Raw genomic sequence first — 15,898 nt, forward strand, 5'->3', positions numbered from 1 at the left:
GAGCTACAGTGAAGCTTCTCACCGACCTTCTCATGGACAGAAACAGCTCCTACTGTTCCTTTTTATAAACCAAACAACCTGTCAAACCTGTCATCCAAATCCAAAACACCTGAACATTCCTGCAGGGGTGCTGCTAGGAATTCTGGGGCCCCTGACAAGGTGGGAGCCCCCCTTACCCCTCCCCCCCCACCCATCATGCCTCTGCAGTAACTTATTGCAGCATCTCTCTGCCTCTCTGAAGGGCCCCTAGTGTCACTCCTGCCTCTCTGTAACTCTATATCTAATCTGGACTAAAACAGTTACCGAACACATTTTACCAAAATTCACGAGGAGCGCCGGATTAAACCTACCTCGCAACTTCTGACCCTGTTCCACTGCCTGGCACGCTAAAATCAAGCACACCTTCCGTAAGTTCCCATTTATTAAAAACTACATTTGAATATTGTTTTTCTCTGCCCAGGTCTGCTCTCCACTATCGGTTTGCATGTGGTATTATTACAGTATCTGCACTGAATGAAACTGTATTATAAACATGAATGTACATAACCATCGTTATATATGAAAAATAACAAATACGAGTTCTCACTTCGCTCTGGAATGGACAGTTTGTCTCCGGCTGGTTTACAGGAGGAACCAACATCAGATTTTTAACCCCACAGGAAGCAGATCTGGTCTGTCCGCCGCAGGCAGAACAGGGAAAATTAAAAAAAAAAAAAAAAAAGCACATCAGATCTGGTTCATATAAAGTTAAAAATGTGGTTTTATTTTTCTGTTCCTATGTAAAGGCAGTCTATGTTGTGTGTATCTATACAAGGGGAATGGACTGGGGGTCTGAGCTGTGTGTCGCTACACAATGGACTGCTGTATGGAAATAATTCCTGTTTATAATGTAGAGCAAAGAGAGACTGGAATAGTCCTTGTAAAATTGTACCAGTACAGTGTCAATACGTGTCAACAGAGACGACATTATTTTAAAAATTATGTATGGAAAATTTTAGCCGTGTATATAAATATATATTACTTGTACTTTGTTTTTGAAATTGCAGAGATATGAAAAAGTGGAAATATTTATTGCTCTAAAGATATAAAAATCTGTTCATGTTGTTGGAAAGATGTGTCGTGTTTTGTTTGTGTGACTGACTAAACCTGCTCTACCTTGACATTAACTACATTCAGGCTTACAACATCTATACCCAAACATTTCTGACCTCATCTTCAATTTGAACAGCAACAGGCCAATGAGACAGAAGAGAAACAGAGGAAAAACCTGCACACTGAAATGACGCTCCACAAGTGTTTATTTGTATTTGTATTTTTGTATTTTTATTTTTTATTTGTAGCAGTTTCTTGCTATTCCTCACCGTTTTGATATAAGTGACCTCAAAAGTTTGGTCAAATGTTGTGGGCGGGGCCTATTTTACAAAAATTGCCATAACTCAGGAACGCATTGTTACTCTGACATCATGTACTGAAGCTGGTGTCATTGCGCCATAGGGGGCGCTACAGCAACATTTTAGATTTTAAATGGCCATAACTCGGTGTTTGTAAATCATGGAAACACAATTCCTTTACTGTTAGATTCCTTGGGTCAAGCCGCATCTATCCACGGAGGCCCCGCCCATTTCCGCCCTCAAGGTTTTCCACCATTTTGAATTTTGTCCAAAACTGTTTTTTCACTACTACTCCTACAAATTTGGTCCAATCTTCACCAATTTTGTCTCACAGCTTGTCTGGACTGTCCTGCACAAACCTCGACCAGGTTTCTACCTGTGTTGGTCCTCGTCAGGCAGTATACACTCTCTTTCCTAGGCTGATAATGTGACCCTGCTGGCTTGAAACAACCCACTCAGCAGTTCAGAAGTCCAACTGTATCAGCAAATACACTTCACAGCATTGTAGTGTGCGAGTTTGAGTTTTCACCTATCTGAACAGGGAGAAACCACATCACAGAATCTGATCTCTCTCTCTTTAGACAGTCACTGATTGGAGGTTCAGTTCTACAAACATTTATCGGAAGCAGAGCTGCTCTGGAGACAGAACTAATCTGATTGGTTGAGGTGAACCTCAGTGGGCGGAGCCAAAGAACCACTGATCCAATCTTGTGCCATAAATAGCTAAGAATATATATTAGTGAAGTCGGTGTATACCCAGAGTACATAGCCTTTTATAAAATCCTCTCCTCTAGTCTGTACTGTTCCTCATGTGACCAGCAGGTGTCGCTGTCCACCAGTGGGATTTCTTTCACTTAAATGTAGGGGCTTTTAATTTGAAAGGTAAGTGAAATTTGCTGAGAGCCTGATATGATATGACATGCTATGATATATGATGTGATATGATATGATATGATATGATATGATATGATAGATATTGTGAAGTGATATAACTACTTAGGCCTGCTGTGATTTCTACTATGATTTTTGACATATAGATTTATATCAGGCTGAAAAAGTGGGTCCTTCCCAAATTGTATTATATAGTATATTTTTTGTTATTTCTCCTTTATCTAACCAGGTGAATCCCATTGAGATGTCCATCTCTTTTGCAAGGAGCCCTAGCCAAGAGAGCTATAAGCAGATATTACAATATAAAATACAATACAAAACCACAATACAAGTTACACAGTATACGTTCAAGTATAGTATAGTATAGTATAGTATACAGTACAGTACAGTGTAGTGTATATTATATTTTATTATATTGGGACTCTGTCACGTGTTCAATGTTACTCCTGGAACAGGAAGTCGTTTCTTCTTCGGCGAAACTTTACCTCTCGTCAACGGAACGTGTTTGTTGCTGATTTACAAACTTCATAAATGTGGTAAGTTACGTGCCGTTAATTTGAGACATATAATGTGAAATATTCTCTATCATAGACAATGTCGGACGAAGTCTGTCAAATAAACTGCCATGGTTATTTTGTTCGAATATATGTTGGCAAATATAGTTCAAAGGTGAAAGGTAACTAGCTAAGTTAGCCGGCTAGCGTCGTTAGCCAACTTTCTAACTTGCCTCCCAGTGAAGCTGTAATGTTAACGCTAGCTAGCTGATCATAATGACTTTCATTAGGACTTTTTCGTCTTGGCTAAACTTATCCCATTAAAGAGAAGAACAGTCTTGTTCAGAAGCGCTGCCGCTGTCCCGGGTCGCTGCAGCATATGCTCCAGTCCTGTGGTGAGTCCTGGATCAGGCCTGTGGGACGGTACAGGTCTGTTCATGCGGACAGCTCAGTCAGGTCAGGACGGCAGTCTGAGCCAGGCTTTAGGAAGGAAACAGCTCCTAAATATACGTAAAGAATATGGAGAGCAATGCGTAGCCGTCTGTCTGCCATGTGTGCCACATGTCCTGCAGTGTCCCTTTGCACTGAATGAGATGTGAGGTCCTGTCGGTCTGTCGGTCTGTCAGTGTGTTAGAGTCTGTTGTCCTGCACCAGGTGTCTCAGGGTTTGGGGTCAAGTCAGGAATGAACTCTTGAAAAAAACCCTCCAGGAAACAGAACTGGAATTGAATTGAAACTTCAGGAAGTTGAATTCAATGAAATTCTGTGACATTCCATGTTTTTTCTTCCCACATAACTGAGATTACACCAGTGGTGGAAAGTAACTAAGTACATTTACTCAAGTACTGTACTTAAGTACAATTTTGAGGTACTTGTACTTTACTTGAGTATTTCCATTTTATGCTACTTTGTACTTATACTCCACTACATTTTAGAGGGAAATATTGTACTTTTTACTCCATTACATTTATTTCACAGCTATAGTTACTAGTTACTTTTCAGATCAATATTTTATATTTAAAACATTTGATCATCTTTATAAAATAACTATAAAATAACATTGTTATAGATTAGACTACCCAAAAGTATAGCTAAATTGTTAAGATTAGCTTCACGTTGACAACTTTAAAATGCTGCTTACATGTACATGTATGTCAATAAATCAGTATTAATATTCCAATAATTTATGAAAAATATAACTCTCTAAATGGGGACAGTTTGCATAATGAGTACGTTTACTTTGATACTCTAAGTACATTCTGCTGCCAATACTTATGTACTTTTACTTAAGTAAGATTTTGAATGCAGGACTTTTACTTGTAATGGAGTATCTCTACATTGTTGTATTGCTACTTTTACTGAAGTAAAAGATCTCAGTACTTCCTCCACCACTGGATTACACCTAGTGTTATATATTATCAATACTGAATATCATAAAATGTTAAAGGTTCCTTTCAGCTGGTATTTAATGCAGAACATGTCATGGTAATCCATACATTATGATTGAATGTGTGATGTGTTTGATTTTGTTGAACTTTTATTTGATTCATAATGTGTGATTTATAATGTTCAGCGAGTCGAGACAAACTCTCTTAGAAGTGGAATCTCATGGAATTTAATGGAATTCACTTCTGTTTCCTGTCATTCCAATTCAGTTCACATTCACAGCTGGGAGACTTTCACATTCCAGGAATTAGGGCTGCAACTAACGATTATTTTCATTGACGATTCATCTGTCGACTATTTTCTCGATTAATCGATTAGTTGTTTGGTCTATAAAATGTCAGAAAATGGTGAAAAATGTGGATCAGTGTTTCCCAAAGCCCAAGATGACGTCCTCAAATGTCTTGTTTTGTCCACAACCCAAAGATATTCAGTTTACTGTCATAGAGGAGTAAAGAAACCAGAAAATATTCACATTTAAGAAGCTGGAATCAGAGAATTTTGACTTATTTTTCTTTAAAAAAATTACTCAAACCGATTAATCAATTATCAAAATAGTTGGCGATTAATTTAATAGTTGACAACTAATCGATTAATCGTTGCAGCTCTACCAGGAATTGAACACTTGAATATTTTTTGGGGGCATCCCGATAGTCAAATTTAAAGATAGTAAATACATCTATACATATATATTGTGTATCCGTAGTATCAGTCCAAAAATATCTCTCTGCACCAATGTCTCTATGACTAAGTTTCCCTTAATGATTGTTACAGTGTTTCTCTTTCTGATTCTGATGTCATCACCGCCTGTAGATTCTGACAGATCTCTCCTCCACTCTCTCTTTCCTCTCTGCTCTCTCTCCCTCGGTCAGAGCGTCTCCCTCTGTGTGTGTGTGTGTGTGTGTGAGAACAGAGAGCCATGGCCGGTCCGGAGCTCCTGCTGGACTCCAGTATTCGGATGTGGGTCGTCCTGCCCATCGTCTTCATCACCTTCTTCGTGGGCATCATCCGTCACTATGTCACCCAGCTGCTGCACAGCGACAAGAAGGTCGACATGGAGCAGGTTTCTGACAGGTAGACATGTAAAAATCAATGTGAATGCATTTTAAAATGAGTTTGATTTAGATAGATAGATAGATAGATAGATAGAGCACTTTATTTATCCCCAAAGGGAAATTACAGTGTTTCAGCAGCAATTCACATAAATGAGGAAAAACACACACAATGAGGTAGGTACAAAGTCAGAACACGGAATTACAAAAGATATATATATATATATATATATATACACAAAAACTACACTACAACTACTATAAACTATACAACTACAACTTTTTTTTGATCAATATGTTTATTGATTTTTCTTAAGTAAGTAAATGAAAAACAACATCAGCATAAAACAAAAGTCAATAATCACATAAAAAAAAAAATAATAATAATAATAAAGTCAACTAAAATAAATAGAATATAAGAGATAAATAAATAATAATAGTAAAAAAAAATAATAATAATAACAAAAAGAAAAAAAGTGAAACGTCTCAAACAAAACAGAAGTGGTACAGAGGCGAAAAACTATCCAAATTACCTTCTACAATGGTCTGATCCAATAATATATAACCTATAACATAATTGGGACATATTTCAAATTAAATACAGTGCCACAAGCCATTTAGATAAAAACACACACAATGAGGTAGGTAAAAAGTCAGAACACGGAATTACAAAAGATATATATATATACACAAAAACTACACTACAACTACTATAAACTATACAACTACTATACTACAGTACCTGTTGTGAAAATGCTCTGAACTTCTGTCATTATACCTTTAAAAAATACCCCCCATACCTAAAATACTAAAACTTGAACTGAAACTAAAAACTAAACTAAACATTTCTAAAAAATAAAAAACAAATGAAAAATCCCAAACTATAATAACCTGCTGAGTTGCGTTTTTCAAAGCTGCGATTTGAATCTCATTTCAAACCATCTGTGAATCTGGTTTAAATCCGACCTGAAAGATCGGACTTCCATGTTTTTTTTCTTTTTTGCTGTTGAGATTTAAGCCAAAAAAATAAAACTCAAGTGTGGAAAAAAATCAGACTTGAGCTGCCTGTGTTGACTGATTGGCAGACTGCAGAGTGTTGTGAATCTGTTTTGCCTGTTGATCACGGAGCAGAGTGTTTAGGTGACTGTGATGTGGTGTCTCCTCTCCAGCCAGGTGCTGCTGCGGAGCCGCATCCTCCGAGAGAACGGGAAGTACATCCCCCGACAGGTAACTGCTGCATCTGCTGTGTGTCTCTTTATTGCAGCAGGGTTCCTACGCAGGTCTGGAAAGTCTGGAAAAGTATTAAGAATGAATTTGATCATTTCCAGGTCTTGAATATTTTGGGAATTTAAAAAAAAAATGTCTGGAAAAGTATGGAAAATGTTGCGGTTCAGGTCCGATACACACATAATTCTAGCTTTTATGTTGTTGTAGAGCCACTTTGAGTCCACAGTTTTTGTTGATGTGAAGAATAATGTTCAGATAGAGGGACGCTCTTATTACCCAGCCGCTGTCAGCATGCATTATATCAAATACCCACCAAAATCAAATCCGGTCAAGAACATAGGGTCTGAGAAAAATATGGAATTTAAAAATGTAAACCGTGTAGGAACCCTGCCAATCATCTCACATATTCTGATATTTGTCTCTGTGAAGAACAATCTTCATCTATACAGTGATATGACCTAGTTAGCAGGGGCAAGATGTCTATCTGCGTAAATCATATTGAACACCAGACAAAATCTTCAAAACAAATCAAGGTCTGGAAAAAGTATGGGATTTTTTTAATTGAAAATGTGTAGGAACCCTGTTAAAGGCACCATGTACTCACAGTGTTGTGGGTTTGATTCCAGCTCTCGCCATCCTCTCTCTCTTTCTCTCTCTCTCTCTAAATAATCAAATTCATGTTTGTCCCATTGAACCAAATGGTAATGTTAGGTGTGATGTCAAACAAAACTGACATTTTCAAATTATATTCCTTAAAATATTTCATGCTTCATTTTGTTTATAGCAGAATTTACAGCGGAAATGTGTGTCATGATTTCCCCAAATCACCATATCATCACCTTATGATTCCCCTGAAATACCATAAACAATAATATTGAATTATTGCCCAGCCCTAGTTAAACGCAGGATTATTGACAATTTAGAAAAATGTAAAAATGTATTTCAAAACATATAAAGCAAACATGAAAATATGTAAACAGTAAAACTGAGCTTTAGAACACAGAGTGAGTTCTGATCTTGACCGTTTTGACCGTTGCAGTCTTTCGCCATGAGGAAGCATTACTTCAACAACGTGGAGACCGGCTTCTTTAAGAAGGTCAAGAGGAAGGTCGTCCCCAAGAACCCCATGACAGGTGTGTGTGTGTGTGTGTGTGTGTGTGTGTGTGTGTGTGTGTGTGTGTCATATCTGTGTATGTGTGTGGCTATGTGCACACACAAGGTTTTCCCCGGTTTATGTTTACGTTTTCTCTTGCCATTCATTTATGTGCTTGGATTACATTTGTGTGTGTGTGTGTGTGTGTGTGTGTGTGTGTGTGTGTGTGTGTGTGTGTGTGTCCCTTGGTTCCAGACACCAGCATGCTGACAGACATGATGAAGGGCAACCTGACCAACGTCCTGCCCATGATTCTGATTGGTGGCTGGATCAACTGGGCCTTCTCCGGATTCGTCATAAGTGAGTTCATCAGCTGTCAATCATCTCATCGTTTTCAGTGCAACCAGACTGAACCCTCCAATGGTGTTGCACAGTGTTAACAGATTTTTCTGTGATACATGCAGACACAGCTTTACCTACATAATTAATTTTATATCATTTGAATTCATGCTAATTCCCCCAAAAATATATGTAATTGGCATCAACACACAACTTGACTTGCAGGCCAGAGACTCTCTCAGGTCTTAGGATTGTTTTTCCTCTGATTTAAAAAAAAAACTGCAGCTTCTTGCAATTGGGAAGTTGCAGTAGTCAGATTTAACGATTTTGAAGGGATACCATGACATTTTAAAGGGACAATAAATACGATTTTTACTGTGCCTTAACACAAAATGGCCATAATAGCTCTATGGCAGCTCTTTTTGCCACAACCAAACCATTGAAAATAACTGGAAAAACAAGTGCAGATGTGTTTTAAAAAAAAAAAACAAGTGCATGATGTGATCACAGACTTGATTTCTGATCGTTTTGTGAGGGGGAAAACTCTTCCGTCAAGCGCTTTTCTCTTACAGTTTCCTCATTCCACTGTTGTTTGTTAATGGTTGTTGTTGTTGTTGTTGTTTTGTCCTGCAGCCAAGGTGCCGTTCCCCCTGACGCTGAGGTTCAAACCCATGTTACAGAGAGGGATCGAGCTGCTGTCACTGGACGCTTCCTGGTAAAATACAAACCATACCATATGTAAAACTCAGAACACCCTGCTCATGCTGAAACTATTAGTCTGAAAATTAATCGTTTATAATTTTGATAGTCAATTAATCGTTCTAATCATTTGTAAAAATACCAAACGTTTTGCTGCTGCAGATTTGCTGTTTTTCTTTGTTTCTTCTTCTTTACATGTCTTCTCTTCTTCTATAAACTGAATACTTTGGGGTTTTTGTGACTGCTGGTCAGACTCAGTCAGCAATTTTAAGAATCACTTTTCTGGGAACTTGTGATGGGCATTTGTCATTATTTTTGACATTTTATAGACTAAATGATTAATCTGTTAATTAAAGAAATAATCAGTCGATAATGAAAACATTTCTTCACACCAACAACAAAGCAGCTGAGATTTTGTTGTGATTGGTTGATTACTTCCCAGGGTGAGTTCAGCGTCCTGGTACTTCCTGAATGTGTTTGGATTGAGGAGCATGTACAGCCTGATCCTGGGACAGGACAACGGTGAGTTTAACCAGTATGATGACTGGGAGGGAGCTTTCTGCAGAAACCTTGTTATCTCCAATTTAACCTTTTTTTTTTCACTTTAATTATGGCTGATATCGTCTGTCACTCATAGAACGTACTTGACCCTGGAGCTAAGTTGGTAACATGTTCTGAACCGTCTACAGCTCTGAGCCTAAAAATGGGCAAATTAACGATTGGCTGGACAGGTGGAGGTGTGGAGAGACGGGAGGTGGGATGTAGGTTCTTAGTGTTTATGTATTTCATCTGTTAAAATTCTTGTTTGTTCCCAGCTGCTGACCAATCACGGGTCATGCAGGACCAGATGACGGGCGCTGCCATGGCGATGCCCCCTGACCCCAACAAGGCTTTCAAGGTAGAAGTCAAACAGCGTTACTGTGGTCTCTGTGATTCAAACATACAATGGTTAATTTCTGATTCAAGGCCAGAAAATCCGAACCTGTGATGTTGTTTTTCATCAAAGCTTGATTACATATTACACTTTTTTGTGTTTCTGATGACAATTTGCAATCATGGTATCATGGTAGAGAACTGATGAAGAAAGCCTCTTTCAGGGTTTTCTACGCAGGTCTGGAAAGGTCTGGTAAAAGAATTTGATCATCTCCAGGTGTTTAAAAGTTTGGAAATTATACTAAAAAGTTTTGTATGGCAAAAAAAATATAGCTGTACTGTCCCAATATACATACGACACATTTTCTTTTCAAATTTAGTTTACATACAACTACACATTTTCTGACTCCCTCACATATTCCGATATTTGTGGCTGTGAAGAATAATCTTCATCTATTGGGCCAAGATGGCTATCGGCATAATAATCATACTGCACAACAAAATCTCAAATTAAATCAAGAAATTAAGCTGTTGGAGAAGTCTGGAATTTTGAAATTGAAAAATTTAAAGTAAGTCAAGTCAGAACAAATCAAGAGTCCAGTATCAACTTAATATCTTAAAGAAAACGAAATATCTAGGACTTCTCAATGCAATATGGTTTTAATAGGATAAAATCTTGGTAAGAGCATCATGAGTTTGATTTCTATAATCAGTTTCAACTTCAATAAATTCAATCATTCCATACAAATTCAGAAAACAGAATTTAAATTCAGTCGTCTGCTGGAACAAATCTCATCACTTTCAATCTGAGTCATTTACACAAACACAAGATCTCAAGTCAAGACTTTAGAAACCTTTTCAAGTCATCAGAGTACAAGTCAGAGTCAAGTCCCAAGTCGCCAGAGTCATGTGACTTGAGTCCCCACCTCTGGAGTGTGTGTCTTTACGTTTTAGTTCTCTTTCCAAGACATTTCAACAGGACAGAAGGCTGTTGTGAGGATCGAACCTGTGTCTTTTCAGTGACTGTGCTCTGTGTTTATTGGTGGGACTAACAAACCCTCTGTGTGTGTGTGTGTGTGTGTGTGTGTGTGTGTGTGTGTGTGTGTGTGTGTGTGTGTGTGTGTGTGTGTGTGTGTGTGTGTGTGTGTGTGTGTGTGTGTGTGTGTGTGTGTGTGTGTGTGTGTGTGTGTGTGTGTGTTTCAGAGTGAGTGGGAGGCGCTGGAGATCGTGGAACACAAGTGGGCCCTGGAGAACGTGGAGGAGGAGCTGATGTCCAGAGACCTCAACTTTGGAACCTTCTTCAGCCAGGACATCAAGTCCACCATGTTCTAGGACACGGGACAGGCGGGTTCTGGAATGACGGTTCTGAAGGTTCTAGACCACCACAGTCTTCTTTAGGAACAACAAAAAAACCTCCAGATTCTATGTTTTCATGTTTTTCAACTGTTCTGGAACGGTTCTACACGTTCTCTACAACAATGTCTTCTTTAAAAAAACAAAACATAAAAAAACAGCTTCTATGTTTCCATGTATTCCATGTTCTGTAACACGGGACACGTGGGTTCTGAAGGTTCTAGAACACACACTACACACAGGTTCTGTAACGATGCTGGACGTTCTAGGACACAAGAGACACATGGGTTCTGAAACGGTCCTGAAGGATCTAGATCAGTGTCTTGTAATGTTTTCTTTAAAAAAAAAAAAGAAAGAAAGAAAGACAAACACCAGATTTTGTGTTTTCATGTTCTAGAACACACCACACACAGGTTCTAGAATAAGGTTCTACAGAAGAAAAACACCAGATAGGTATTAAGGTTTTTAAGGTTCTACAGCTCTGTCTGTCTGTTTAGACTTATACTTCCTTGTGAACAGAATAACTGATGATAGAACAGAACAGAACAGAACAGAACATGATAGAAACTTCATCCACACCACAGGTTCCACCTATAGAGCTGATGATCTGATTAGAATTTGGAGCACCTTGCTGCATAAATTTGCATATTAATGAATGAATGAATAGCTGATTTTCTCAAAACTACTCGAGTGCATATTAATGCCTCTCATGTTAAGTATGTTAACATAGTAATATTTGCTAATGAATGTGTTAATTGGCTTAATTAATGACCTGATTAGAATAAGTGGTCATGTTTAATATATCGTGGTGACTGGATATGAGGCAGCTCAAGCGCCTCTTGCTTTGAATCAGCAGATTCTCCAGCAGGGAACGTGAGGTCCACCGAGTTCTAGAACATGGAGCAGACGGGTTCTAGAATGGTTCCAAAGGTTCCAGAACCCCGTTTGGTGTTTTTTTTTTTTTTTTAATAAACCAGCAGATTCTACACCAGTGAGTGGAGATGTAATGATCTAAAGCCTCTTGGGAGGAAGTCCATGATCAGCAGCATCGTTCAGGACAGCTGTTCCAGTTGAGCTTTCACACATTCTCAGCTCACTCATCCTTTTAACCTGCAGGACAGAAATTTCACATTTACATTTACACTGTAGTCATTTAGCTCATGCTGTTATCCAGAGCGACTTACAGCGAACTGAACGGTGGAGTTAGGGTGCGATCACACCAACAGTTTGTTTTCTTTGGTCTGAGCCGTAGCTTTCACCTCACCTTATCTTGACCTTATCTCCAGTTTGCCCTCACTTTTATTTTGCTCTGCTAGGCTTTCCAAGCAGGAACAACTGCTGGCTATCAGATGTCAACATCCGCCGCCTCCTACCCATAAACCCTTGCGTTTTGGGGTGGTTTCCTGTAGTTGGTTCAGATCACATTCTCCCTCTTAACGAACCGCACCTCAGTTCTCTTGTTAGAGGACTGAGACTCTCAGTGTCATTATTTGGTGCCACCAGAGTTCAAAGGTCATCGTTCTCAGCTGGACAAACTAACTAGTTTATAGTTGTCTTGAACGCTTTATGTTCCCAGTCTTAACCTTCACCAGTAGTGAGGAAACCACTATCAGCTCAGATCAGCATGAAGTAGCCTCACCTTTCAGTCACTCTAAGGACACAATATACAGGCAATGTAGAAGTAGTATGCAGTATGTTATCCTGATACGTTTTGTTGCTTGAAAACCACTATGTTGTCTACATGTTATCCGCGATATTGCCCTTCTCTGTTGCCTTTAAAGTTGCCCATATCTCCTCAACTCTGAGGTGTAGAGTCCACGTCTGTCTGAACAGAGGTGGAAAAATTGTTCTGCTGCCCTCAGACGATCATCTCCTATCAAACATATTTTGGAAACTCCTCATCATCATTGGAGATTTGAGATTTGATTCTACAACTCCAACTGTCCGGTCCATAAAGTCTCATTGTCATGTTTTCTAGTTGGAAAAAGATGGAGACAGACAACGCCCCTTTCTGTTGTTGGGATCAGACTGAAGAGCAAAGTAATAAGTAACACAGGCTTTAGGACAGGAGAGGTGAGGATCATACTAAAGTTACTGACAGAACGTTGATGACGAGTTCTCCGATGTGTGTTTTGATTTTACAAGAAGAAGCAGAAAATTAAAACCGAAAAACAGAATTGGGAGTCAGGAGGTTTTCACCTGACAGCGGCTGCATCGTCTTAATTTTCTTCATGATACCAGTGCAGTATAATGTTTCAAGGCAATAAACCTGAATGTCGAATAGATGAAACCGACATGTTTGGACGATGACTACTGCCTTGTGTTTCTCTTGTGTTGTTTTTTTTTTCCTTTTAAAGAGTATAAAGAGAGTTATACTGTGGAGAGTTATAAAGAGAGTTATATGTGGAATAAGCATGTTCTTAGCTTTTATTTGTCTGTTTGCATTGTTTTTTTTTGTTTTAAAGCCTTAACTTGATATTATATAGAGAAACGGCCTAATGCAATCACTGGTACCAGGCCTCTGAACTGATTCTTAATTATTACGATCTTGGTTTCTTAATCTGTGGCCTGGGACGCAGAATGGGTCACGGGTCTTCATCCAAACGGTCCGCAAATGTCAAAAGCACCGGTATGTTTTGACTGAGCTTGTGTCCCAGGGTGAGAAACGACATTTCTTACTGAAAGCTGACCTGAAAATGTTTAGCGACCCTCTGATTTATCCTCTGTGTCCACCAGGAGCCTCTCTTTTTGGCACTGAACTCTTTTCCCCACTTATTTCAATCAAACAGTGTGGGCGGAGTTTGTATTTTCTGTTGATGCAGTTACAGACGTTACAGATTATTACTTTAAAATATTTCTGCTTCTAGCAAACAAGCTTTAAAAGTTTCTACTCAGCAACAATAAGATAAGACCCACGCCTTGCTACAAAAGAGACACCAGGTGGATACAGGGGGAAACAGGGTCGTGTGTGTTTGTTTGAACTCCATATCCACAGTGTGTTCTGCCTGTTTGGAACAGTTCTCAAGTGTCCTGCTGTCATGACGGTGTTATTTAAGTACCTAAGTGTGAAAAATGATCAGAGATTGGGGGGGGGGGGGACATTGGAAAGTTGAGTCCAGTGGTTTTAAATGTGCAGTGCCTTGTTTTTGGGGAGCGTTACGTGGCTGAACGAGCTCCTTCAGATGTTAATCGTGAAGTTTTTTGACCAACTGTTGGTGCAAGAGCCAGCGGTTGGAAACTAGGCCCAGTTTTCACCACAAATATCTGTGGCATGAAGGAGGTTTTGGACTTGTTGACCCGAAGTCTAGAAAAATCAGGGTTGTGATTTGTCGAGCTCATTTTCGGACAATTCAGCACACACCAGATTATTGATTTTCTATTTGATTGTTAGATTGATTATTCATGTTATATCATTATTCCCTGTGATTTTTTTTTTGTCTGATTTTGTTGACTGCCCCAAATATTGTCATCATTGAGAATCATCGCCACCCGGCAAGTGTCTCTCTTTTCATACGGATGCGATCAGGAAAACGCTGATCTCCCATTAGAAATGAATGGGAGATGCTTGTCCAAAATTTGCCTGAAATCCTGAGAAATCACATCCCTGTTCCTGAAGTGAACAGTCCGTACCTTGAAGAATTCCTTTGGCTCGCAGATTGAGATGTAGCCTGCTGGACAAACTAGAGGGAATCATTAGTTTGTTGTGTGATTTTTTTTTCTTAGGTCACGTCTTCCTGTCTGTCTGGGTATGTTGTACCTGGCCTGGTCGCCTGTGGACATTTTCAAATAAAGAGATTTAATGTGACGACTGCGCCCCACTCTGGTTTCTTTTTGTAGTTTGTCTTGTTTTTAATCATTATCCAGGAAAAGGTTTTGGTGAGTTCCAGGTTCTGTTCCAGCACCTGGAAGATGCCTGAACTGGAAATGTAAAATGTGCACAACAGGCACAAAGATCCAATTTAAGTTTGCATACACAAAAATCTGACTTTCTGACAGAATCTTTAACGTATTTAATAATCTAAAAAAAAAAAACAGAGAGAAACAAAATCCACTGGACTTAAAATGAAGAGTTGAGGACATTTCACTACTCAGCCAGGTGGCTTCTAATCTTTTTTCATTAAACACCAGGTTATCATGTTGGTGCCTCAGTTAGGCAGTGTGGTCCAGTGGTTACAGTGCAGGACCGGTAACTAGAAGGTCCCTGGTTTGATTCCTCCAGCTGACATTATGGTATCTGTTAACAGTAGTGTGTCTTCAGATAAGATTGTCAGCTAAATGCGCTGATCGTAAAGTGTATCACTATCAGCTAAGCTTTATCTTATAACTTTATTTCAACCAGCTGACAAGGTGATTTAATTCAACAAGAGGGTGACACCTGTTAGAAGAGGAGAGATGGTCCAGCGGTTAGAGAGAGCGACTTGTAAACTGAAGATCCCAGGTTCAAATCTCTCGACAGTCAGACACCAAGCCTCCTGCTGGATCATTACACCCTCAATACGCAAGGGTTACCTGATTCTTTCGGTAAATACCTCCCCAAACACAAAACCAATGAAATACATTTCAGAAATGAGCACTTTTCTGATAAGTATCCAAGCATAGGCTCTTAACTTTGTGTTGTCATATGGCTTTACAAGAAAACACCTGGAGGCGGGATAAGCCTATATGATAATATTAACAGTAAAAGAATTGTAACGAAGGCAAAAAGCTACTGGCATACCTGCCAACATTAGGCTGTGATAAAGAGGGAGATTTTCTTACTAATGGATATACATTGGCTATTGTCGATATTGTGGATATTCTTGCATTTGTGACCTCTCAGAGATTAATAGCCTATGTAATCCAATCTAGAAATAACAGAATGAAATGCAGTATGAAATGTAAAAAATTCCAATTCAATTTCCATTTTCCAGTAACTAAGAAAAACTCTGTTTCTATACTCAGGGGTTAAAGTGGGATTTGGCAGGTGGGGGGACCCTGTTTCGGAGGGGGGGGTTCAGAAAAAAATAGTAATTTAAAATAAATTTCCTGCATTTCTACGGAGGGT

General features: G+C 39.0%; 1 protein-coding gene across 2 annotated transcripts; it reads left to right on the top strand.

Moving 5' to 3' along the window:
- The first annotated feature begins 2,756 nt into the window (after nucleotides 1-2,756).
- On the top strand, nucleotides 2,757-14,470 carry LOC139664052 (ER membrane protein complex subunit 3-like). 2 transcript variants are annotated; one of them, XM_071542865.1, is made up of 9 exons: nucleotides 2,757-2,818; nucleotides 5,091-5,292; nucleotides 6,440-6,497; nucleotides 7,537-7,630; nucleotides 7,846-7,950; nucleotides 8,563-8,644; nucleotides 9,071-9,150; nucleotides 9,444-9,526; nucleotides 10,705-14,470. In XM_071542865.1, the coding sequence occupies exons 2-9, from the start codon at nucleotides 5,138-5,140 to the stop codon at nucleotides 10,831-10,833; spliced, it is 786 nt and encodes a 261-aa protein (XP_071398966.1). In that variant the 5' UTR covers nucleotides 2,757-2,818; nucleotides 5,091-5,137; the 3' UTR covers nucleotides 10,834-14,470. The 2 variants fall into 2 exon arrangements, with proteins under 2 accessions (XP_071398966.1, XP_071398967.1); XM_071542866.1 differs by lacking the exon at nucleotides 2,757-2,818 and adding an exon at nucleotides 3,052-3,171.
- The last annotated feature ends 1,428 nt before the right edge of the window (nucleotides 14,471-15,898 follow it).

Source organism: Centroberyx affinis, unplaced genomic scaffold (genome assembly GCF_046629955.1).
Source record: "Centroberyx affinis isolate AG114_WGS23_722 - 3 ecotype Tasmania unplaced genomic scaffold, CSIRO-AGI_Caff_v1 ptg004195l_1, whole genome shotgun sequence".
Lineage (NCBI taxonomy): Eukaryota > Metazoa > Chordata > Actinopteri > Beryciformes > Berycidae > Centroberyx > Centroberyx affinis.